Genomic DNA, 26,878 nt, shown 5'->3' with positions numbered 1-26,878 from the left:
TTAGATTTTCTTGATATCTTGCAGGGGCATTTATTATTATTATTATTATTATTATTATTAGTCTAGCTTCTGCCTACAAACCAGCCAGATAACTTGTCGGATTTAAGGTAGTCTGGGCTACTGTAAATGTAAGTAAGTTTACGAAAATACGGTTCATTTAAACTGGGGCGCCAAGCAAAAAATCCTGCTTTGTGATACAGGCCACTGGGGCCTTTAATGAACATTATCTTCCTTCACTTTCATTAGGCCGGACAATCCGACAATCTATCTGGCTAATAAATTGATTCGTGATAGAGGCCCCTGATCATCAAGTGACCCAAACAGAAGCTCGAGTTATAAAGCTCTGTGGATGGCCAAAGTACGAAAAACCCTGTGCCATGCTAAGGTAATTTCCTAACTGTGGAGTGCGTGACATCTTGGCCTTGTTTGTATACGCAAAGCCGTATTACGCCCCACCGTGTATTTGCGCAGCTGCATCTTCAATGGCGGCAGTATACTGCTAAAGATTATTGGGTTTATCATGCTTTGCAGCATACATCGAGGTCGTATCGCCGGTTTTAATGTTTTTTTTTGCTGTTTAAAAACGGCAATTCGCACCAACTCCATGCTCTGCAGCAGTACCACGACAATAACAAAGATAAGAACGACACTTTCAAAGTATAAAAATACAACTTAAAAGCACATTTTAACTACCTGGAACAAGAATTACAAGTATTTTATGTCGTGCATTACTGAGTCATTATTTGTTTTCCAGCCGTCTGTCAGTTGAATATATAAAATAAACGCATGTGACAAATACATTAAAATTGCCAGTGGTTATGTTAACCGCAGATCCTATTTCCCAGAAATAGGGAAGCATCCATGTTTGCGGAAAGATGCCGCGGCGATTTCGGTCATCGCGACCGTGGCCGTTACGCCCATTTGCTGGTTTGCATCCATCCCATCGCAGCCCCTTACAATATTCGGAATGAGTGGTGGTAAAAGGCCTAGGATTTAAAGAAGGATCGTAAAACGGAACCTTAAGTCCGCATTTCAAGCTATCGGACATGCAGCAGGAGATGGGTGAGTTCATTCATTCATAGTTTCTTCACTTTTAAAGCGAATCGTTTCATGAATGACGGCTCCCACGCCGGGTTTCGCCGGATTCCTTGTACAGTCTTAACTAAACTGCGGTCTTCTAAACTTGTCTCAGCAGGCATTCAGTCTGTATTTCGGTGAAATTGCGCATGAAATTACAATGGAGGACGATCGCTGCCATAGCAGATTTACTACGATCCCACGTGTACTTATTTGCTTACTGGTTAATCGATCGTCTAATGTCAGTGTTAATAAAAGAAAGCCGGGCTCGAGAGTTTGTCCCGTTTTGAGTGGTATAGGTCATTATAATGGGGGCAGTAAAGTTGTATCAGTTTAGCGGTGTCGATTGGTTCCTTGGTGCTCTAACCTGATCATAATTATGTCTTATGCACTTTGCGGAATAGTTTAAACTTTAAGAATTCGTGTTTTGAGGGGTAAACTCGCATAGGGTACTATGTTAGTTTGAAAATAAAGACTTGTCCCAGACAGCACACATGTGTTGAAATGACATTGACTCCGTATCAGACAAAAAGGTTGAAACAACGTTGATCTTCAGTCTTTCACTTTATATCAACATTGAATCAAAGTTTTTCCACCATCAGTTTTTCAATATTGAAAATCTGATACAAAATCAGTTCAGTTTCAACGTTGATAATTTAACACTGACGCATTTGACTATCATTCAACGTTGAAAGAATGACACGGTGCTATATGGGGTCTATATCCTGCTTAATCGTCCTTGTTTATAACGTTTCTAATAAGACACTTGGAGTCTTTCTTTCTTTCTTTCTTTCTTTCTTTACATTACATTACATTACCCCGCGCAAAAATGCATGAAAGTATACTATATGTACAGTGCTGGTTTGGAGCACGCTGTCACTACAATACACGGCTTTTAGTCGCACATTAAGTTGGTGACTGGCACACCAAGGGGCCGTGGTGTCAGACAGAAAGTCGCTGGGCACCTGCACGGTCTGCCTGTAAACTAACTCGGGGGAAGAGGACTGCAGGTTCTGCGTGAGAACAGTCCGCCAGCCTGACAGAACCCAGGGAAGCCAGTCCACCCAGCTGCCATCCTGGAGGCTACCCACAAGTTTTATGCTGTAAACTGTGGCTAATATTTTGATGACAATGATTGAAAATGTAAAAGGCGGCACTTCTTCGGTCTGGCATATATCAGTTTCAACTGTACAAAGTTACAATTATTTTATGTAGGAGATTGATTGCAAGTAGGGGTGGGTGATATGACCTGAAATCATTATTATTATTATTATTATTATTATTAAGTGAATATTATATCATGGTATTATATCATAGTTTTTGGAGGAGTAGCATGTCCTGTCACTTTATGTAAATACAGATATATTGATAATACGGGAGACTATCAACTGCATTTATTTTGCAAAACACCTGGGGAGTTTGATATTAACTTTTTTTGCCTGTTTTTTAAGTGATGGAACAGGTTGCTTGTGTTGGAGGATTTAAAATGAACCAGTTCCAAATAATTGGGGCAGTGGTGACCTCATGGTTAGGGAAGTGCACTTGTAATTAAAAGATTGCTGGTTTGAATCCCTGACCAGCAAAGCACCACTGAGGTAGCCTGAGCAAGGTACCGCCCCCAAGTACTGCTCCCCGGGCGCTGAATTAGCTGTGTCACGATGTCACATGTGGGTTAAACGCAGAGGACACATTTCTTTGTTTTGTGCTGTGGGTGTGTCAACCATGATCACTGATCACCAAATTAAACAAATAACCGAGGTGCCTCCTTTTTGGAGACTCCTCTCCTGTCGATGCCTCGTACTGTTCTGACATTACACTCATCCTTCTATATTTCCCAACTTCCTGTACCCATCTTAAGTGACTTTCCCATGCCCATCTTAAGTGACTTTCCCATGCCCATCTTAAGTGACATTCCCATGCCCATCTTAAGTGACATTCCCATGCCCAGCTTAAGTGACTTTCCCATGCCCAGCTTAAGTGACATTCCCATGCCCAGCTTAAGTGACTTTCCCATGCCCATCTTAAGTGACTTTCCCATGCCCAGCTTAAGTGACATTCCCATGCCCAGCTTAAGTGACTTTCCCATGCCCATCTTAAGTGACTTTCCCATGCCCAGCTTAAATGACTTTCCCATGCCCAGCTTAAGTGACATTCCCATGCCCATCTTAAGTGACTTTCCCATGCCCAGCTTAAGTGACTTTCCCATGCCCATCTTAAGTGACTTTCCCATGCCCATCTTAAGTGACTTTCCCATGCCCAGCTTAAGTGACTTTCCCATGCCCATCTTAAGTGACTTTCCCATGCCCAGCTTAAGTGACTTTCCCATGCCCAGCTTAAGTGACTTTCCCATGCCCATCTTAAGTGACTTTCCCATGCCCATCTTAAGTGACTTTCCCATGCCCAGCTTAAGTGACATTCCCATGCCCAGCTTAAGTGACTTTCCCATGCCCAGCTTAAGTGACTTTCCCATGCCCAGCTTAAGTGACATTCCCATGCCCAGCTTAAGTGACTTTCCCATGCCCATCTTAAGTGACTTTCCCATGCCCAGCTTAAATGACTTTCCCATGCCCATCTTAAGTGACTTTCCCATGCCCAGCTTAAGTGACTTTCCCATGCCCAGCTTAAGTGACATTCCCATGCCCAGCTTAAGTGACATTCCCATGCCCAGCTTAAGTGACTTTCCCATGCCCAGCTTAAGTGACATTCCCATGCCCAGCTTAAGTGACTTTCCCATGCCCAGCTTAAGTGACTTTCCCATGCCCAGCTTAAGTGACTTTCCCATGCCCAGCTTAAGTGACATTCCCATGCCCAGCTTAAGTGACATTCCCATGCCCAGCTTAAGTGACTTTCCCATGCCCAGCTTAAGTGACTTTCCCATGCCCAGCTTAAGTGACTTTCCCATGCCTAGCTAAGGTGAATACTTTTGGCACGACATCACCACAAATTAATTGGGCAGTTACACCATACACTTCGCATGAACGCCGCATATATATGCTGATATAGGGAATATGTTTTACTTTTTAATTTGCTACTATATATATGTAAACAGGCTATTTTTGTTTAATGCGCATAATCACACAAAATATGTTTATTTTGAATTTGTTAATTTGCTATCACGACAAGGCGACGGAGTGTATTTGACTGAAAATTCACACGACACGGACAAACTGGTTACATGGACTATATAAGGAGAAGTACTCAGATTACAGCTGAAGCTTTGAAGAAAATACGATGCTTTATTTTTTTGTAAATAGAGGTAAGGGGTGCACACTGATTACAGCGTGTTGCCACACCCACCACACAACAAACCACCTCAGGGATGAGAACCTGAGTGCAGCTGTGCAGTGGGTGATACCTCAGCACCACATTATCCAAATAGAACAATGTGAATCCTGCCACCAACCCCCAAGTCGTTCCCTGTAAGTTGGAGGACTTCTTTATGCATTCCTTCCTTGGCATTCACGGGATTCAACCCAGCAACCTTCCAATTGCTGCCACAGATCCCTAACCTCAGAGCCAACACCCTGCCTGACCAGCATTGCTGACTTATAAATAGTCTGTTGAGTAATTAGACTGACATTTCGTGATGTTGACAGTATGGTGCAATCCATGTTATGGCACACAATCATAGCAGTAATGACTATTGGATGACCTTGGGTGACCCCAGAACTGAGAACCCTTCTGAATGAGAAGAAGAGGGTTCTTAGATCTGCAGACAAAGAGGAACTGAGGAGAGTGCAGAGGGATCTGAAGAGGGAAAACAGGAAGGGAAAGGATACCTACAGGAGGAACCTGGAGGGGCATCTTCAGGGGAACAACGAGAGAGGGTCTGAAAAAAAATCAGGACATGGTAATGTCAGTGGAGGGAGGGGGGCGAACAAGCTGAATCTGTTTTTTAACAGAGTTGATGCTGCCCCCACTAAGTCATCAGGATTCACCCACCAGAGCGCAGTCATCCAACACCTTCCCCTCCCCCCCCTCCCCAGTGAGTCCCCCACTGTCACCAGGAAAACCCTCCTCAGGCTACCTCACCCCCCTCCACCCAGCACCAGGGGAATCAACACAACCATCCCCCCACCTAAATCTTCAGAAGTCATCGCTCAGCCCCTCCCCCTTCAGCCTCTCCATAACGGCAGATCAGATGAGGAATGAGCTGAGGAAGATGAAGGTGCAGAAGGGTAGATAGTATCAGTTCCTGACTTCTCAGCGACTGTGCTGGTCAACTCTGTGGGGTCATTCTGCACATTTTCAACCTCAGTCTCAGTCTGGAGAGAGTCCCCACCATGTGGAAGATTTCACATGTGGTTCCTGTCTCCAAGACTGCGTACCCCAGGGAGCCCAGTCACTTCAGGCCAGTAGCCTTGACGTCCCATCTGATGAAGTACCTGGAGAGGATTGTACTCAATCACGTTCGACACCTTGTGAAAAGTGAGCTTGACCCTCTCGATTTGCGTATGGGCCAGGTGTCGGCGTGGAGGACGCGATCATGTTCTTTGACATCTCCATTGCTTTCAACACACTACAGCCATCACTGCTAAGGGAGAAGCTGAAGGGATCTGGTATGGATGCCATCTGGCTGCAGTGATCACCGACTACCTCACTAACAGGCAGGCAACAGGGTCAGCTGAGTATGTGGTTGGTGATCGCAAACCCCACCTCCATGCTGAGTGGAGAATAGGGTGGGAGGAATTCTATCAGTATCCTTTAGTGGGTCACAAACTATAACCTGTACGTGTGAGTGTGTGAGTGTGTGTGTATGTGTAATGCTCACAAAGTCTTGGAACACTTGTTTAATTCTGTAAAAACGTTGCGTTTTTATTCGTTTCATAAAAGTACATTAACAAGCGATGCTTAACATATCTGCACATAACTTCTGTTTATTCTTCCTGTTAAGTGACATTTTGAATGACTCGTTCAGCTCTGTTGCTATTTTGCTCTTAATTGCAGTTGTAATCATTGGCTCCCAAAGCGATATTAAAACACAAATGTTTGGTGTTTTATTTTATCGGAAAGATGTCACTAATTAAAAAGCACCCAATCAGACTGCTTGTGAAAGCACTTTTTAACTCAGAACAGCTCTTTTAGAACTATAATTTAGGTTTCAGTTTATTATGACTTCAAATGAATCTGCAACTTACAGCCGTTCTGCAGCGGCTGCTGGAATGGCTGCACTGGGAGGGACTGGTGTAGAGGCGGTGTGCGTGTGTTGAAGCGGTTGATTCGAATTGTTTGGAAGTATATTTCAGTGTTTGTGTGCCAGTATGGTTTATGTGGGTGGCTGTTTTGCTACTTTGTCATTTTTTCGGTCAGCGTAAGTGCTTGTCTGTCTTTAATAAACAGCGCGAGTGTTATCGACAGCGATTGAGTTGCGGCTACAGCATTTCTGTCTGTGTAACTTCGCAAGAAACACCCGCGGGGGGGGCATTTTCCACTCCGGCAGTAACCTACTTTGAGAGGGGTTTTTTGTGTTTTTTCGGCCTCCCAAGAGCAACTTTGCTTTATTTTAGTTATTCGTTGTTCAGTAGGAAGTTATTCTCGGGTAAGTAATTGTTAATTTGGTTATTTTAGTTTAATTAATTTTTTTTTATCTCTGACCCTATCAGGTAGTTTAAAAAGTTCCGTTTCAATGCAAGTGTTAACTTAGTGTTTTATTTTACTCGGCACTTTATTGTATTAACTAAACGTTAATTTAATCAACTTTAATATGCTATATAAATATACTGGGCTGGGAGCAAAGGACGGGGTCATAGTGAGTTAGGTAATTATGGGGCAGCTCAGTGTTGTGTTTGCAAGATGTTTGTTCTTCTGGATGTTTGCGTCCAGTCGGACTTCATACGTCACAAGCAGGGGGGAGAATAAAGAACAGGTAGGTTGAGAGAGCTGGGTGAATGTAGGTCATAGACGTAGAAAAGGGCGTATACAGTTTACAGAGGCAGCATCACCTGACATGGCTGTGTCTAACCGCTTTCAGGTGCTTCCAGCTTTAGAGCCGGAAGAGACTGGAGAGGGAGGAGGGTCCTTGGGCACTGAGGAGCCGCCTCCCCCCAGGAGGGGGAAGGTTGTGATAGTAGGGGATTATATTATTAGAGGTGTAGACAGTTATGTGTGCATGCGTGATAGAGGGTCCCGTATGGTGTCTTGTCTGCCTGGTGCCCAGGTAGGGGACCTTCCGGATTGTGTGGACAGGCTTTTGGCCCCAGCCGGGGCAGATCCAGTGGTTGTGGTGCATGTTGGCACCAACGACATAGGAAAGGGCAGGAGGGCTGTTCTGCAGGATAAATTTATAGAAGTCATGGATAAGCTTAGAAGCAGAACATCCACGGTGGTATTGTCTGGAATAATTCCCGTGCCATGTCCAAGCCATGGGACCTGATCAAACCACATGGGTTGCATCTGAACCAGAGGGGAACCAGTGTATTGGGGAGGCGTATGTGTAAAGTAGTTGAGGAATGTTTAAACTTGCAGGGCTTCATTTGCATAAGAACATAAGAAATTTACAAATGTGAGGAGGCCATTCGGCCCATCAAGCTTGTTTGGGGGGAACTCAACTAGTAGCTCAGAGTCGTTAAAATCTTATCTAGCTCTGATTTAAAGGAACCCAGGGTTTTAGCTTGCGCTACACTAGCAGGAAGACTATTCCATACTCTAACTACACGCTGTGTAAAGAAGTGCTTCCTCAAATTCATTTTATGTCCTCCCGCTAATTTCCACTTATGGCCACGAGTTCTAGTATGTAAACTAATATTGAAGTAGCCATTTGGCTGAACAGCATCCAGACTGGCTACTTCAAGTTACTCATGTTCTCTACTGTGAACACCCATGTAAAATAATCATTAAGCTCATTTACTATATCAATTTCATTTTCAATTATAAGGCCCTTACTATCCTGCATTATTTTTTTAACTCAACCTGTAGACTTAGATACTCCTGCTTTATTTTGAAATCATTAGTTAATTTCCATTCGTGGAACAGAGCCCTTTTCCTCCTGACTTTATCCTTAATTTCCTCAGTAAACCACCTTGGTTGTAGTTTCCTAGATTTAGATTTGCTGGAAACAGGTATAAAGTCCTCTTGCACTTTCCATGCCTCTTCAACAGTTTTGCTGTTTAACTCCATCCAGTTTACATTTTCTAGTTTCAGTCTCATACCATTAAAGTTAGCCTTCCTAACATTGTATACTTTTGTTTTGGACTTTGCTCTTCGGACACTAAAATTAACCTCGAATTTAATCGTGCTATGATCACTACCATCCAGTGGTTCTAAAACCTCAAATTTTCAAATCCTATCCTGGTTATTAGAGAAAACAAGATCAAGAAGGGCTTCTCCCCTGGTAGGGGTGTCAACAAACTGAGTAAAGAAACAATCCTGTACTAATTCCACCATCTCAAGTTCATTTACAGAAGAGCAGAGTCTGTGTCCCACTGAATCCCAGGTATATTAAAATCACCCATAACCACCACATCATTTTTGTTACTCATGATCCTGATATCGTCCTATAACATCCTCTGCAGCTACATTAGATGCTCTACAACAAACCCCGACAATTAGGCCATTTTAGATTTTGGCATCTACTTTTATCCATACAGCTTCTGTACTTTTATTTTTATCAGTGAGCTCCCTTGATTGCAAGTTTTCTTTTACATATACTGCAACACCACCTCCCTTCTTGCCTATTCAGTCTCTACAGAACAACGTGTAACCATCCATATTATATTCTTCTCTATCATTGTCGCTCATCCATGTTTCAGTTATTCCTATAATTTCGTAAGTGGCTGATGATATTAAAGCCTCTAAATCATGAATTTTGTTTCTAATACTCCTAGCTTTTAAATACAGACCGCAAAGGGTAGGCCTTTTACAGTGCGCACTTTTAATGTTAATTGGGACTTTTCGTTTTCCCCGCTCCTAAATTCTTAACTAACCTCCCTGCCCCCCCCCCCCCCAGTCCCTAGTTTAAAGGACAACAGCTTCAAGCACAGTTTAACAGTGGTGGAAGCCAGCCACTTTCTCACTGTGAAGAAAAGACTGCGAGCTGAGCGGTTTCACAGCTCAAGTGGCAGTAAGAAAGCCGTTGCCAAAATGTTATAACAGGAAATAGAGGCGCGCCTGTCCATGAGCCATCAGCAGTGGACTACCGAAGAAGGCAGAAGGTCTTATGGGCCGATGAATCAAAATTGAAATCTGTGGTTCATCACACAGGGTGTCTGTACATTGCTGAGTAGGCGAAAGCATGGTTCCACGGTGTGTGACATCAACTGTCAGGCATGGTGGAGGAAGTTCATTGGTCTGGGGCTCTGCTGGAGGCAAATTGGGGACTTACTAGAGTGACTGGCATTCTGAACCAAAATGGCGGCCACAGCATTTTACTGTGCCATGCAATACCCTCTGGTCTGCATCTAGTTGGTCAAGGATTCATCCTATAGCAACACATCTATGCAACAGAATTTGTAAGAACTTCTTCATAAATATTTTATTTCCATTGTAGAATGAATGCTGTGCATGTGTCTGGCTGTTAAACAAGCAAAACGTGGTTACCTTGAGTCTAAAATTTTTATAAAAATGTACAGTACTGTGCAAAAGTCTTAGGCAGTCCAAAGAAATGTTTAAAACTGTTTATCTGGGTAGCAAGTGTACTTTGGCTTAGAACAAAAAACACAATTTAACATTAGAACATGTGCAAATTAAGAGTAACACAATACAAACTAGTAATAATTTCTTCTGTTTTCTAAAAAGTTACTGATATCTAGTTGGATGGCTAGATGAACACCGCTTCAGTTCCCAAACTTCTCCCCAGGGGCACCTCAGCCATTCCATGATTTTGTTAAATTTCACCAACAGCTCAATTAAATAATTAAATATATTGCTTTAAAAAGTCAGTGAGAGATTGACTAGCTGTATGAGGTGTGCTAGTGGCCAAGTCAAAAAATACATGGCTGCACTGGACGGTCGCTGCAAATACTAGGATGATTTTAGCAGAGGTTCTGAAATGGCGAAGCTGACACACTTTGACAGGCATCATATCATAGTTTTACACCAACACGAGGATAATCTAAGCATCATTTTCTTTGCCTGCCTAGGACTTTTGCACAGTACTGTATAAGGTTAATATCTTGACTTTTTGCTTTCTATTGTTTGTTTTATTGCATACATTTACATAAAACTGTAAAAACTGAGGTGGTGTAAAACTAGTAGTGTGTGTATGTGTGTTCATGTGTGTGTAGACACACATACTATATGGACAAAAGTATTGGGACACACCTCTCAATCATTGAACTCAGGTGCTTCATTCAGACCCAATACCACGGGTGTTTAAAAATCAAACACCCAGCCATACATTCAAGTTTACAAATATTTGTGAAAGAGTGGGACATTCTGAGAGTTCAGTTCATGTGCTGTACTGTCATGGGATGAAACATTTGCAATAAGTCAGTTTGTGAAATTTCTTCCATGCTAGATATTTCACAGTCAACTGTAAGTGGTATTTTTGCAAAGTGGAAGTATTTAGGACCAACAAAAACTCAGCCACAAAGTAGCAGTACTATGTAAAGTAACAGATCCCAAAACACTGTTGACTCAAGAATTGTAGAATTCCTCTGGCATTAACCCCAGTACAAAAACTGTGCACTGCGAGCTTCAAGGAATGGGCTTCCATGGCCGAGCAGCTGCATGCGAGCCTCACATTACCAAGCGCCATGCCAAGTGTCCGATGGAGTGATGTAAAGCACAACAACACTGGTCTCTGTTCCAGTGAAAACATGTTCTGTGGAGTGACGATTCACGCTTCTCTGTCTGGCAGTCTGATGGACGAGTCTGGGTTTGGCAAACACAGGAGCATGTTACCTGCCAGACATTGTGCCAGCTGTTCAATTTGATGGAGGAAGTATAATGGTATAGGATTGTTTTTCACGAGTTGGGTTAGGCTCCCATTATGAAACCCCTAATGCTTCAGCATACCAAGATAATTCTATTCTTCCAACTTTGTGGGAACAGTTTGGGGAAGGACCTTTTCTGTTCCAGCATGACTGTGCCCCAGTACAAGGTCCATAAAGACATGGTTGGGTGAGTTTGGTGACTGGCCTGCACAGCACCCTGACCTCAACCCCACTGAACACATGTGGGATCAATTAGAACGGAGATTGTGCCAGGCCTTCATGTCCAAGATCAGTGCCTGACCTCACAGATGCTCTTCTGGTTGAATGAGCAAAACTTCCCATAGATACACTCCAAAATCTTGTGGAAAGCTTCTCCAGAAGAGTGGCAGCTGTTATAGCTGCAAAAGAGGGACCAACTCCATATTGATGCCTATGGATTTAGAATTGAATGTCATAAAAGTTCCTGTAGGTGTATATATGCAATGGACCATCAAACTTCGAATAGTTTGATGCTTGAAGAACTTTGAAAATCTGAGGAAAAAGCAGTTTGAAACTCAAACAAAAATTCGGAAGTTAAACAAAATCTGATCTCCTGCTTGCTCATATGCATGTTCGCTCAGTCATTTCTCCTGCGACTGTGGTTCAGTGAGCATCTCACAAATTCAGTTTTTTAAAACGTTTACATTTTTTTTGTTATTTATATATAATCTTTAATAATACCCATTCATAAGGGCACCAAAGAAAGTTACCAGTGGTAAAAAGCCTAAGAGGGAGGTTATAATTTCTATGGTAGAAATGAATCAGAAACTTGCCACTAAGTGGAAAAATAGTACAGATGCATATTCAGTTACTGAAATTAAATAGGCACTTCAAGTGTTTAATACTGCAATGGGCTGGCCCCCCATCCTGGGTTGTTCCCTGCCTTGTGCCTATTGCTTCTGGGATAGGCTCTGGGCCCCCTGTGACCCAGTAGGATAAATGGACTGTATTCTACTCCTACAAGTACTCAAAGCACTTTACATTTTATGCCTCACATTCACATACCGGTGGCAGAGGCTGCCATGCAAGGTACCAACCTGCTCGCCAGGAGTAGTTCGGAGTTCAGTGTCTTGCTCAAGGACACTTTGATGGGGTCAGGAGGAACCAAGACTCGAACCTGCAACCCTCCAGTTGCCGAACGATAGCACTACCTCCTGTGCCACCATCTTCTCCCGAGGATATGTGGTTTGAAAAATGGATGAATGGATGGAAGTGTTTAATATTGGACAAATTTTGGGGGTTTGGATTAATTCAATTTACATTATTTCTTATGGGGAAATTTAACTACAAATTCAAACAACGTTGAAAGTCGAACCATCTCCTGGAACAGATTGTGTTCAAAGTTCAAGGGTCCTCTGTAGTGTAGTAACACATACATACAGGCAGCCCCTGGGTTAAGAACATCCAACTTATGGACAACTCATTCTTATGAACGGACTCCCATAAAGCCTACTATATAAAACATTCCTGTGAAACAGGATAGTTCGTAATAATGAACACACACACCACTTAATTTGTGATGCTCGTACAGAGGTGAAAAGTTCAGGTTCAGAAATGACAAATCTAAACCAAAATTTTGTTTCAAACAACCAGTTGAGTACTCTGTGACTGTCAGTCTTTATGTTCAACTGGCTGGTTGAAACAAAATCTTGGTCTGGATTTGTACTTTCTGAACATCTCAACTTTCCACCTCTGCACGGTGCGAAAACAAACTGCTTGAACGGTTTGTTGACTCGGGGTCCAGTACCTTACATACAGTATAGTGACTTTTATTATTCCTGTAAATGAATAATAACGTGTTGTTTTATTTTTCCTACTTAGCTACAAATTCTACATAAACACAGACTTGGGGAATGGCTCTCATTTGTAACCTGTGGACTGCCAAATATATAATATGTACGTGTGTGTGTGTGTAATATATATTTTTGTATGTATACACACTGTAAAAATGCATACGTTTTTTGTTAGTTTGTACAGCGTGTATCTGTATAAAGTATATTTAATAAATACTGTAAAACGCAAGTGGAATACAATAATGTGAAACACTGCAGTAAGTATACAGTATTACGGTGCAGTACACATTGTTGGATTGTATACATACCTGTTGTCTCCACAATTGTGACCCTTACTTCTTAGCCTCTTCCTCTGATTTACCTCCCTGCCCTTCCACCATGCAGCCTCACTCCTCTTCCTACCAGCTGTTCACCCTGTTCATTACCTTGTTCTCCCATTGTCATAAATCGTAACTCTCTGTCAATACTTGCTAGCCAGCTGAGGATTCATGAGACGCATCTCTCAGCTATTTTAGAGAACCGGTTGATTACTGGTTGATCTAACATTTCAAAAATTCCCTCCATTAGTGAAAGTCAAGATTCATCTGAGGGCAATTCATCAACTCAGGACACACTTATATACTGTATAAAAAGTCTAATAAAATGTATGGGAAATATGTTTGACAGATTATGACAAATGGTTTAACCATTTTCCATGCAATGATCTAATGCCTAGATGCTTTGGGTGGTATGACTATTCAACAGAGAACCAGCATAATACATTTTGATCCACATGACATAAGCAGTTGGTAATGTTGGAAACAGCATATAATTGCACATAATCATTTGCATGAATGCGTCAAAGCCTTTGCAATTTGTGAAATTCCAAATAATGGGACATTGTTTTATGAGGTGCACCAGTGACTCGACGATGATGATGTGGGACAAGTAGTTTTAAGAATTTCAATTCTGATCTGAGGAAAAACGTACCGAAGCGACCAGGAAACTACAAAGACGGGCTGACGTCACCAATTTGCGCTGCAGCCGCTGCCGGAAGTTTTTTCCGAAAGTACTTCCCGAAACCCCTTGTGACGAAACCAGTTGGTATCTCGTTCCTAAATTTAAGGAGCGAGCACAGCTACTCCTTACTTTCAGCGTCGCACTTTATTTGTATTTTTGCTAGCTATTCTGTCACAGAGACAGAAACCGCCATAAATTATGATTAAAAACATCGCCCCGGTACAGTTTTGTTCCAACAACATAATTGTATTTGCAATGGTACAAAAATGTTTCTCATAATCAATTTCTTTATCTTAAAAGGTACATTTACGTAGAGATAGGGTCTTGACTAAAATTCTTGAGAGTACAGCCCTAATTAGTGACAATTAAATTGATCATTTTTTTCTGACAATTCACTTAAGTTCTTTTTAAGACAATAACAACAATAATATTGATAGCAATAATAATAGTTATGATAATAATTGGTCAGTGTTGCAATATAAATTATAGTGTAGGCTAGGCAGCTTTTATATAGGGCATTTTAAATACACATAAAGTAAAATCAAGTAACAGGAATAATGCATATGACAACTAAATGAAAATGAGTCATTGTTTAATTGTTTGCGCAGACGGTAAATAAATAGATCAACAGAAACACGGAAACGCCTGTATACGCGGAAAGATGCCGCGGCGATTTCGGTCATCGCGACCGTGGCCGCTACGCCCATTTGCTGGTTTGCATCCATCCCATCACAGCCCCTTACAATATTCGGAATGAGTGGTGGTAAAAGGCCTGGGATTTAAAGAAGGATCGTAAAACGGAACCTTAAGTCCGCATTTCAAGCGATCGGACATGCAGCAGGAGATGGGTGAGTTCATTCATTCATAGTTTCTTCACTTTTAAAGCGAATCGTTTCATGAATGACGGCTCCCACGTCGGGTTTCGCCGGATTCCTTGTACAGTCTTAACTAAACTGCGGTCTTCTAAACTTGTCTCAGCAGGCATTCAGTCTGTATTTCGGTGAAATTGCGCATGAAATTACAATGGTGGACACAGATTTACTACGATCCCACGTGTTCTTATTTGCTTACTGGTTAATCGATCGTCTAATGTAGTGTTAATAAAAGAAAGCCGGGCTCGAGCGTTTGTCCCGTTTTGAGTGGTATAGGTCATTATAATGGGGGCAGTAAAGTTGTATCAGTTTAGCGGTTTCGATTGGTTTATTGGAGCTCTAACCTGATCATAATTAGCTTATGTCGTACGAATTTAGTTGTTTTGTTTTAACTAAAAGAATTCGTGGTTTATGTCGATAATTCGCGTATGGTACTATTTCAGTTATGAAATTGATGCGTTTCTAATAAGACTCGGAATGAATCCTATAGCAATGTATCGATGTACGAGTTTTATGTGATTTATATTAAATTATTTTTATTTTAAGCCACCAACCTCGAATGCCTTTCTGAGAGATTCGTACCGCTTAGTTAGTACTTCGTTTTCTCTTACTCTCTAGGTGTCCCCCTAAACTCTTCCTGACTAAAGCACTAAGTAAACTCGTTCGTCAATTTAACGAGTGAACACACCCAAGCATAATGTTCAGCGTCGTACTATATTTTGATAGATATTCTGTCGCCCTAACTGATAAAAAATACACTGACGATTTTTTTGGTAATAATCTAGGGAAGGCAATTTCATTTATATAGCACAATTTCAAAAGCAGAGGTCATTCTAAGTGCTGTATATAAAATGTCACAAAATAACAGTAACAAAGTGGGGAAAAAACTATACAAGTAAAAGACAATAAGAATAAAATAAATAGCGTCAACATTGGTTAATGAATGTGTAGTCAAAAGCACATTGGAATCGAAATGTATTAGGGTTGGTTTTAAACATTTGATCCAAACCTCATGTTATGTAAACTGGGCCAAGACCACTGACTGACTTATTTTTTTTACTTGGTGGCTTAATGGTTAGGCACTTGTAATTTAAAGATTGCTGGTTCAAATCTTTGACCAGCAAGGTACCACTGAGGTACCCTGATCAAGGTACCATCCCCAAGCACTGCTCCCAGGGCGCTGAATTAGCTGCCCCCTGCTATATCACATTGTCATATATGGGTTAAATGCAGAGGACACATTTCGTTGTCGTGTGCTGTGGTGTGTCAGCAATGACCACTGATCACCTAATTCTAAATTTATAATGTTGGCATATCTTTGTGTAAAAGGCCTCATTGTAGCTTTTACACCCGTATACAATTTGATTACATAACATGGTTGTGCAGCATTCAGAAATGAGTAGAGAATGACCCTCAAATTCTAATTAAATAAATGAAAACAGTGTGCAGAATTGTAATTCAAATTTTAAGGAAGGAGAATTAAAAAGGGAATTGAATTCACGAAAATTTTATATCCAAGGTGGAGGTGCATGCTATGCAGCCTTTAAGAATACAGCTTAATATTTCGATATGAAATACACGTGAACATGCTAACGTACACTGTACCACCCTTATAAAAATGTCATGCTATTAACAATGGGAGAATAAGTGTGACCTATGGAATGAATAGTTTAACTGTCATTTTGTGTACCATCGTAAACATCATACAATAACCCTGTCACAACCCTATCCGTCTGACATCCCATGGATACTCACAAAAAGGCTACTGTAAACTCCTCAAAAATGGTAAGACAAATGAACGGTTAAATGTGCCAAAACAATAACTATCTGCCCATGAAAAAGGACGTAGGGGGCCACCATAAACCAAATGTATGTTGTTAGAACAGACTAGAACTTGTACACAATTTTCTCTTAGAAATCATGCAGATAAAATGAAGTACTTTTTACTACCTTATACATACCCAAGGACAGTATATACATATGCTGTCTAGAAAGTAAATTTATTATGTAATTTGTTTTTCTAGACTAAATTACATTATTGTGTTGTGTGATTACATTGAATTTCTTTGAATTGAAATGACTTAAATTCTTCTTCCTATCAAGTTCAAATTCCAATTCAACATCCTGTGGGGTATGGCTAATTCAATTCAAATTCCAGTTATTGAATTTGGAACAATTCATTTATTCTGAATATTTCACAACGTGTGTACATGATGAGCTAACCAATCAAGCTCGCTGTGTGTCAAGTCATCCTTTGATGTGGGAAGGTGAATCATCCCTTACTATGGCCAGTGACAATGGCAGCTTTTCTGAGGATTGTCCAAGAGGCCAAGTTGCTGATCTAAATGTTTTGCGGTGTTGCGTCCTGGTCTAGGGTCAGGGCATAAACAGCGATAAGAGCAAGAAACAAGCATACTGATGAAAACTTCCCGAACCCAAAAGAAACATAAAACAAATGACCAATCACTAATGTAACCCTTTTTAACAAAAAACCAGAGACAGAATGTCGCACACGTAAAAACAACAAACGGCAGTCACTCCCTACAACCCTTACACATATATTCTATATGCAAAGTATTTACACAGGGCAACCAAATCTAATCCATAATCCAAAGAGTAATCAGACAATAGGTCAAAATATAAAAGACAAATACAAGAGTACAATAGCCAAATCCAAACCGAAATCCAAAACAGATCGTAACGGGCAGTCAAATGCAATAATCACAAGCCAAGAAAAAAAAAAATAGCAAAAGCTAGAGCAGAAGCTGTCCGGTGGGTTTTGTGGGGCTTCTTCTATAGTCCATGAGTGGAGAGGTGGGAAAAAGGAATGAGGCGACGGAAACCAGTTAATCCAGATTTGGCACTGCGTTCATGGAGAGAAATGGAAACAGTGGAACCGGAACGGCAGACTTACTGAACGGGATTTGAAGGGAAAGCTGGACAGAACACACCCACAAGCACGCGGACGTAACACTGGGTGAACATGAATATCTTGGACCATCTCAGTAATACATCATTTATAGAGAAATACAGGCTGGCTTGAGGTGAAATCTTGAGGCTCTTGGTCTGGTTCAGGATGAATTAAGAAGCAGACCACACTGAAATTCTGCCCTCAGTCCCACTGTGTAGCTCAGTGTTTCACAACCCAATCCTCAGGGACCCAGAACAGTCCACGTTTTTGCTCCCTCTCAGCTCCCAGCTAATCAGGAACATCGAAAACCTGGTACAGATGTGCTATGAGCTGAGAGGAAGCAAAAACATGGACTGTCTAGGGTCCCCGAGGACTGGGTTAGGAAACACTGGTGTAGCTTCTGACAGCTCTCTCTTTCTATGCAACTGGTGGATTCCTGCAGACTGTCGATAATGCACATAGCCTCAGCATAATTGTCGTGTCCAGTTCTATGCATGCATTGATCACATTTCTGTTCTCATGCATGCAACTATATACAGTTTCCATCAGGAGGGAATAACTTCCCACTGCAGGAACTTTTTTTCAGGAGCCAGGAACTTGTGTTGCTTTCCCACCGCAGGAACTTTGCCATGGGAATTCCTGGGAGGTAGTTCCTGGACCTTTCTTAGTCCCCTTCCGAGGTGCTTTTTGTTCAGCCAGCTACAGGACCAGGGGTGGGGTTTACAGGCAGTCCTCAGGTTATGAACAAGATTAATTCCCTAAGTCTGCCTTGTAGTTGAATATGTAGGTAAATCAGAACAGTAATTATACAGTACAAATAATAATAACGACAAGACATTATGCGGGGCGGCATGGTGGTGCAGTGGTTAGCACTGTTGCCTTACACCTCTGGGACCCGGGTTCAAGTCTCCGCCTGGGTCACGTGTGCAGAGTTTGCATGTTCTCCCCATGTCGTCGTGGGGTTTCCTCCGGGTACTCCGGTTTCCCCCCACAGTCCAAAAACATGCTGAGGCTGATTGGAGTTGCTAAATTGCCCGTAGGTGTGCATGTGTGAATGAATGGTGTGTGAGTGTGCCCTGCGATGGGCTGGTCACCCGTCCTGGGTTGGTCCCTGCCTCGTGCCCATTGCTTCCAGAATAGGCTCCGGATCCCCCGTGACCCAGTAGGATATTAATGCATGTGATTTTGCTCTAAAAATGATCTGAAATGATGTGAAATTTGCTGAAGAATTGCATTTGTATTACAGTCAAATCTTCTGCTTTAAATACGAAGACCCACCTCTTCCTGAAACATCTCATCTAACCTCATCCCCTTCCACTGACCCAGCTTTCTGTCCTTGTTGACTGTTCCTTGGTCCAGTAATTTGACTTGACACTGCTGAATATCTTGTTGAATTTTGCACTTCCAGAAGGTGTGGTAAGCAGGAAGCAGGCCTTCATAACGCCCATATTCAAAAAAGGGGATAGAAGTAATTTGTCTAACTATAGGCCAATCAGTCTAACTTGTATAACTGGTAAAGTTATGGAGGCTATAATCAAAGAGAAAATGGTAGATTACCTGGACTCCAATAACATTTTGCGGGATAGCCAGCATGGATTTAGGAGAGGTAGATCCTGTTTAACAAATCTGTTGGAGTTTTTTAAGGAAGCTACTCAGGAAGTTGATGATGAGAAGGCCTATGATGTCATCTACTTAGATTTCCAAAAGGCTTTTGATGTTGTCCCCCACAAGAGGCTCCTACTTAAACTCAAAGCGACAGGTATTTTAGGTACCGTAGCGACCTGGATTGATAACTGGTTAACAGATAGGAAACAGCGAATAGTTATAAGAGGCACAATGTCACAGTGGGCCTGCGTTCATAGTGGGGTACCGCAGGGTTCGATTTTAGGACCACTATTGTTCCTAATTTACATAAATGATATGGATACCAATATATACAGTAAACTGGTGAAATTTGCAGATGACACCAAGGTGGGTGGTGTAGCAGATACTGAATTAGCGGCTCAGCAGCTACAGCGGGATCTTGATTTAATTAGTGACTGGGCCGATACCTGGCAGATGAAATTTAACGTCGATAAATGTAAGGTACTCCATGTAGGGAGCAGAAATATAAAGTACAGGTATTTCATGGGTGTCACTGAAATAAAGGTAGATGATCATGAGAAAGACCTTGGTGTGTATGTTGATGCTTCCATGTCCCATTCTCGACAGTGTGGGGAAGCAATAAAAAAGGCCAATAGGATGTTGGGGTATATCTCCAGGTGTGTGGAGTTTAAGTCAAGGGAGGTAATGCTAAGATTATACAATTCCTTGGTGAGACCTCACCTAGAATAGTGTGTGCAGGTTTGGTCACCATATCTTAAAAAGGACATTGTGGCCTTAGAAATTGGTGCAGCGTAGGGCCACAAAAATGATTTCTGGTCTTAGAGGAATGTCATACGAGGAACGGTTACTTGAGCTAAATCTGTTCAGTCTCAAGCAAAGGAGACTGAGGGGGGACATGATCCAGGTATATAAGATTCTAACAGGTTTGGATGCTGTTCAACCAAATAGTTACTTCAGCATTAGTTTAAATACACGAACTCGTGGCCATAGGTGGAAATTAGCGGGAGAACATTTCAAGCTGGATTTAAGGAAGCACTTCTTTACGCAGCGTGTAGTCAGAGTATGGAATAGCCTTCCTGATAGTGTAGTGCAAGCTGAATCCTTGGGTTCCTTTAAATCAGAGCTAGATAAGATTTTAACGACTCTGAGCTATTAGTTTAGTTCTCCCCAAGCGAGCTTGATGGGCCGAATGGCCTCCTCTCGTTTGTATAGTTCTTATGTTCTTAATATTTAGACTTTCTACTAGACTCTTTTAGTCTCACTTGTTTGGCTTTCTTCAAGATTAAGTTAGAGGGGCAGCATGTAGCTTAGTGGGCTAAGCCTGTGTGCTTGTAATCCCAAGGGTGCCGGTTCAAACCCAGCCTTAGCACGTCTGCGGGTCCCTGGGCAAGGCCCTTAACCCCCTTTTTGTCCCCAGCCTTACCTTCTCTCTCTTTTTTTTTCCTGCAGCGGCACAGCTGAACAAGACTCTATCCCTACCTCGAAGGCTTCTGTACACAGTGTTCTTCCTGTCAACCTCAACTCTGCTGCTCATCCTCTTTTACAGCGACGGGCTCGCCAGTGAGTGGCAGTCCAGCCTTCACCAGGCCTTCTTGCTCTCCCGGCATGTTAAGGCCTACCCTTTGCTGCATGGGCCCCGAATTTGCCCATCCCAGAGACCCATCACCCTTTTGCTCGCACTGAAGTCACACATTTCCAACTTTGAGCAGCGACAGGCTATCCGAAACACTTGGGGGAAAGATCGCTTTCAGTCCGAGCAGGTTGTAAGACGGGTGTTCCTGCTTAGCATCCCGGACAAGGGGATGGGGCCGTACGCCGCGACCCTGAACTCCATGGTGATGGAAGAGAACAATCTATACAGGGACATCCTCCAGTGGGACTTCCAGGAGTCCTTCTACAATGTGACCCTGAAGGAGCTCCTCTTCTGGCACTGGTTCCAGGACCACTGCCGGGGCTCCACCCATTATGTGCTCAAAGGGGACGACGACGTGTTTGTTGACGTGGAGCGTGTGCTGCACTTCCTGCGGGGACCTGCGACCCACGCAGAGCCTCTGTATATGGGTCGCCTCTTTGTTAACACATTCCCTGTACGCTCGCGGTGGAACAAATACTACGTTCCGTGGTCACTGTACTCTGGGGTCTATCCTCCATACATGGGGGGAGGTGGCTACCTGATGTCCAATGAAACCATCCGCCTGCTGCTGCAAGCCTCCTCTGAAGTGCTGCTCTTTCCCATTGATGATGTCTATGTGGGCATGTGTGCCCAGGTAGCTAATATCAGTGCCAGGCATCACCAGGGCTTCATGCCCATTGAATTCGACCCTTCACAGCACCCCTGCATCTACTGGGGGGTTCTGGTGCTACACAGACTAGAGCCGAAACAACAGTACTTGCTGTGGAATTTTTATAAGAGTCAAGGACACAAGTGTAATAACTCTACACTACAACTAGGCCTGTAGGAGGGACATGTGCCTTCTTCCATCTATTCACAGATGGAATATTTTGCAAAAGCTTCTGCATAACTGAGCCAAAGACATTCATTATAGGTACTGTATTCTGAATCCTTCCAGTTTCACGTTTGCAACATTGCTGTGGCATGTTTACTTGTATGGAATCGTAGCATAGCTGGCTATCCTGTGAGACACAGAACCTTGGCATCTCTTCAGCCGAAGCTCATCTGTTCCCCGCACCCATCATGCCAGTCAGGTCTGTGTAGTCAGTCAGTTCTATGTGGTCAGCTTAGACAGACAGGTTCTGAAGGATTCCTCTTGCACTTTGCGAATGAGGCCGGGCGTGACCAAATAAGCAAATACTTGTAAATTTATCAGTGTGACGTGTAAACTTCACCTTGGGCCCAAAACTGATATGCCAGCTGGTTTGGATAAAGCTATTCACAATGCAAGAGTTTCTATTTAGTATTTTTTTATATGGATTCTGTGTGAATTTAAAAAAATGTTTTAATTAAAGCTTTTTCCAAGTTGTTTTTACAAAGTGGCCTGTTTGCCAAGAGCCAGTGACAGGTATTTACTCTGAGTGACTACAAAGAGGTTTACTAGCACCTGTGTTCCCAGGGTTGCCCTTAAATGTGGGAGCAGTAATTCCGGTCAGGAATATTAAAAATGTAATCAAAAGGGTCCCTGTAAAGTTGCCGGCATCCCCAGAGTATTTTGATGCCATCAGTCTGCCAGCCATTTGAAAAGGTTGAGCTTCTGATCACAGGAACATCAGATACATCGTAATCGGATGCCCCCATGCTCTACATGTACTATGACAAAACGACACAGGATATAATCAGGGAAAGAACATCTTTAATGGCAATCCTACAAAGTTTTAATCATCCAGTAAGAAAAAAATGCATACAGACCGTCCGCCAACACAATCACTGTTCTATCTGTTTTTTTAGTTGCTGCGAATGAGATGGGCACGAGCAACTAAAATAAGACACACCAGACTCCAGGAATGAACACAAAAAAATGCATCAGTCACTAGTGCGACAATAAAACATAAGAAGGTTCAAATCGGCTAGCTGACCGAATAAAACATGAACCAGAACGCCAGATGCTTATTAGCAAACAAAGATCCAGCAGCATGCTAAAATAACTATTTTATCAGTTAGTAAACAGCCTTTTTTTCATGGGAGGTGATCAAAAAATGTAGTGACACAAGTGATAATGCTAAACTAAAACTATATTTATTGTTCGGTATGATAAAACAAAGGCTTATCTGTTTGGCAGTCTCAGCTCCCAGTAATGTGAGTACTGAGTACACAATGCCATGGTCTTAACACAAAGCCTAACAGCACGTCTTACGCAGTGCGTAACTTAATCTGGCCAGGCCTTAACTGAAATACAATTTGTTTTTGTTTGAGTCGAGTCCCCTGGGGCTGCACTGTGCCAGGCCAGTCTTGCTCACAAAAGCTTGTGTATGTGCACTTTCTGTCACTTACGTCCTGTGTCTATACTGCTGTGGAATAGGGTCAGGTCAAAAGGAGACAGGTACTCAGAGGACAATGCATATAAAAAGCGAGGCGATGTATAGTGTGTGTTAGTGATGCGAAAAAAAAAGTGTTTCCACAGAGAGGAAAATCCCAACAGCTGACAGGTGCACTACAGCAGCCGTCCAAGGACCAGGCCTTCCCGGGGTCTGGCCTCACCCCGCAGGATTTCCAGGAAGCCCAATTTAGTCAGAAATTCCAGGCGTGTGTGGTCCGTAGGAAGCACCTCGCAGAACACTCCCTGGGAGCCTACAACAAACAGATGGAAACACAGCCGGTCACACGGGCGCACCTGACAGACGACACTCTCCTCCCACGAAGACCCCTTATGGACAAGTGGAGAGTGGGCCATCACGTAGGATACGCACATTACGGTCGCAGGTCACATGATCAACCTAGGTGTGACTAACCATAACCTGGACAGCTCTAGGCAGTTATAACCTGCTTCACTGATATGAGGAAAGACTCTGTTAACTTACAAATATCTATGTATGATCGTAATACTGGAGATGGGCTACGTGTGATAGTGTACGATAACGTTCTATGTGGCATGATAAGCAGTGCCAACAACAGGTACATTTACTTTTTACTCTTCAACAAATACACTATATCAGAATTTCTCAAACCAGACCTCAGGGCCTAACCAGACGGCCCACATTTCTGCTACCACCCAACTCTTAAGGAACTGGGAGGGAGCAAAAACGTGGACCGTGTGGGGACCCCTGAGGACTGGTTTTAGAAAAGCTGCACTGTATGCCCAAAAATTCCACATACAGATTAGCGTCTGCTGTCTTTTATAAAGTACCTAATGCTTAGCTGTGTTCTGAAACAATATCACATGAAAATAATTCATTTTAAATTCCGGTGTTGAGAAATAATAATATAAAGGAGTAATAAATTACAAAGCAGAATTTGTAATTCCATCAAATGAAGGAATTTCTCAAGACTTTTTCAAGGGCTGTTTATACGTATTAGGTGCATCTAAAGATGTTCTCCACGAGAGCTACAAATTAATATTATATGTGATGTAAAATCTACTACCTTAATTACCCTAGTAAGGTGAATACCAACTATCCTGGTTTATAAAGACCATGACCTCTTGGATACAGGGTTGTTGTTTGGAATTCCAAAAGAAACAGTTTATATTTTAGTGGAGGACTATAAGTACAAGTTCCTTTTAGTGAAAATATCTTGAGGGGAGAATAATGTAAGGCAAATCAATTAACAAGCAAATCAGGAGAACCTGCTGTGACAGGAAATACCATATCGGAATTCTTTTGCTTCTAAAAATAAATACAATAATTACAGACGCCAAGACATCTATCTGTAGAAACCACAGATCTTTCTTGGTGGATACAATGGACAATTCTGGGTTTGTACATATATAATTATTTGTGAACAAAGGTTCCTTAGAGATTCGAAAAGGAAAACAAAAGGCAGAACAGGAAAGTGACGGAGAGAGATCAAACTGAGCACTATCTACGCTTCTCTCCGCGCAGTCATAATGGGTTTATGTGTGTACGCCAAGAGGACAGGAAGGCACAGGAACACAGCGGACCGGTTCCTCCAGTTTTTATGCATGCAAGTTGGCAAGTAACAGGTGCAGAATATGGTCTATTTCCGCAAGCCGCTCGCACACACTGGGTCCACAAAAACAGAGAGACTCCTTAGGGCCTTTTCTGTTTGTTTGTTTGTTTTTGTCTGCACTGAATGTGAATGAGCTAAACATAACATGATGTCAATGAGGTATCGAGAAAGAACTGACCGTTAGCCTTGAGGGCACTGAACAGGGTGGTCAGCAGACTCCGGGTCACGCTGCAGTCTACCAACTCGGGGAGGGCATCCAGACGCAGCTGAGATGGGAAGTGGTACAGCAAGGAGTCGGGGTAACCAGACTGCTCATCCTGGTACAGCTGGAGCACCTCCTGCTGCAGGAAAGGGGAACTGCTGTTACATGGAACAAGAGATGCATCATGTTTTCTGAGCGCTTCGATTATGTGCTATGATACAGGCTGGAAACTGCAGCGATTACAGCAAAGCTGTGAGATGTACATCTTCACCTCGTGGTGATATCATGGCATCTCTGCATCTGTGAGTACATTCAGCAGTAGTAGGTGCCTTCTGTTCCAAATTCTTATCATTTCCTTCCTTTTTCCCCCCCATTAGTTCAGCTTTTATATATTTCGATATTGCTTGAGTTGATATTAATGCAGGAAAATCACGTTTATAATACTGTGCTATAATACTGTAATGTAATAGTATATCATGGCCCAGAGCACCATTTAAGAAGATATTGTAGAGTGCAAACTGCAAAGGGCCTTTAACGAAATACAGACATTGCACGTTATATCTGTACTATCTGAGCTATTATAAGCCTTCTTACGCACATCGTAATAATCAACAAATTCTGAGTTTTGACCTGCGATGCAGCGACCCCGTGTGTACGGGAGGGGTACTTGTCCCTCATGGCAGGCAGCCATGTGGCCTGACATCGTTTGGCGAAGGAGCGCACATCCAGGATGCCCAGGGCACAGCCACAAACTCCAAGCTCGTCCTCCAGCACGAAGCTGTACTCTGGACAGAGGGCCAGGAATGCCCCCAAAAACCTGAAGAGACCCACACACACACTCAGTACTGTTAGGAGAATACAGGAGAATGAAAAGCTGATTCTTACCCACCCCAGTGCTCACTGCTACCCCACTACATCTACATATTGGCTCACAAACATGTAGTGTTCGTGTCACATTGAGAAACGTATAGTCATCCGTCCACTGGCGCCTTATTGAGTAACGTCAGATTGCATTTACATTCCATAAGAGCCTGAATGATATTTATGGAGAGATGTAGTGGACATTAGCAGGCGTATTTTGCCATGTGTCGCATGCGGCAAGAAATACAACAAACTGACTGTGCTACCACTAATAGTGGTTTAGTTCAACGTCTACAATATTGTACCATGTTATACAATATATTTGATCTCTTCCTTAAAACAATTCAGATACGTTCAGACTGACTTGAGTCCTCACTTCCCGATAGAAACCCAGACGTAAGTCAATAGATACCTATATATATATATTTCAGGTTAACCTTTAGTCTGTGTAGGGCAAGGTTCCCCAATTCTATTCCTGGAGTCCCAGAATCCAATTTGATCAAATCAAATCAAAGTTTATTTATAAAGCACTTTTAAACAACAAATGTTGACCAAAGTGCTGTACAGATTCACCTCATTAAAAACAATAAAAATAACATCAAATAAGAAACATAAAATGAAGAACAATGAACTCAGAGCATTTTATACCAACTTATCCTAAATTAAATACCATCGAGAAAAGATGTGTCTTAAGAGAAGATTTAAAAGCTTCCAGAATCGAGGCAGATCTAAAATGCCAAGGTAGGCTATTCCAAAGCCTAAGGGCAGCCACCCCAAAGTCTAAGGGCAGCCACCCCAAAGTCTAAGGGCAGCCACCCCAAAGTCTAAGGGCAGCCACCCCAAAGTCTAAGGCCAGCCACCCCAAAGCCTAAGGGCAGCCACCCCAAAGCCTAAGGGCAGCCACACCAAAGTGTAAGGGCAGCCACCCCAAAGCCTAAGGCCAGCCACCCCAAAGCCTAAGGCCAGCCACCCCAAAGCCTAAGGGCAGCCACCCCAAAGCCTAAGGGCAGCCACACCAAAGTGTAAGGGCAGCCACCCCAAAGTCTAGGGGCAGCCAGGTTTAAAA

The 26,878-nt window shown here is 42.5% G+C and overlaps 2 protein-coding genes across 3 annotated transcripts in view; one reads left to right on the top strand and one right to left on the bottom strand.

Moving 5' to 3' along the window:
* Positions 1–923: 923 nt before the first annotated feature.
* Positions 924–22,467, top strand: LOC125704393 (N-acetyllactosaminide beta-1,3-N-acetylglucosaminyltransferase 4-like). Of its 2 annotated transcripts, none has more exons than XM_048969864.1 (2): positions 924–1,062; positions 20,618–22,467. In XM_048969864.1, the coding sequence occupies exons 1-2, from the start codon at positions 1,047–1,049 to the stop codon at positions 21,625–21,627; spliced, it is 1,026 nt and encodes a 341-aa protein (XP_048825821.1). In that variant the 5' UTR covers positions 924–1,046; the 3' UTR covers positions 21,628–22,467. The 2 variants fall into 2 exon arrangements, with proteins under 2 accessions (XP_048825821.1, XP_048825820.1); XM_048969863.1 differs by lacking the exon at positions 924–1,062 and adding an exon at positions 13,914–14,628.
* si:dkey-183c6.8 (protein O-GlcNAcase) overlaps positions 22,457–26,878 on the bottom strand; it is a 17,248-nt gene continuing 12,826 nt past the window's right edge. The window contains exons 15-17 of the mRNA XM_048969831.1: positions 25,582–25,768; positions 24,928–25,087; positions 22,457–23,411 (exon numbers count right to left, since the gene is read on the bottom strand). Coding sequence (XP_048825788.1) covers positions 23,275–23,411; positions 24,928–25,087; positions 25,582–25,768 — 484 coding nt within the window. The 3' untranslated portion in view covers positions 22,457–23,274. The remainder of the gene's footprint in view (positions 23,412–24,927; positions 25,088–25,581; positions 25,769–26,878) is intronic.

Source organism: Brienomyrus brachyistius, chromosome 12 (assembly GCF_023856365.1).
Source record: "Brienomyrus brachyistius isolate T26 chromosome 12, BBRACH_0.4, whole genome shotgun sequence".
In the NCBI taxonomy this organism is placed as follows: Eukaryota; Metazoa; Chordata; class Actinopteri; order Osteoglossiformes; family Mormyridae; genus Brienomyrus; species Brienomyrus brachyistius.
This window is presented reverse-complemented; position numbering and strand designations above follow the sequence as displayed.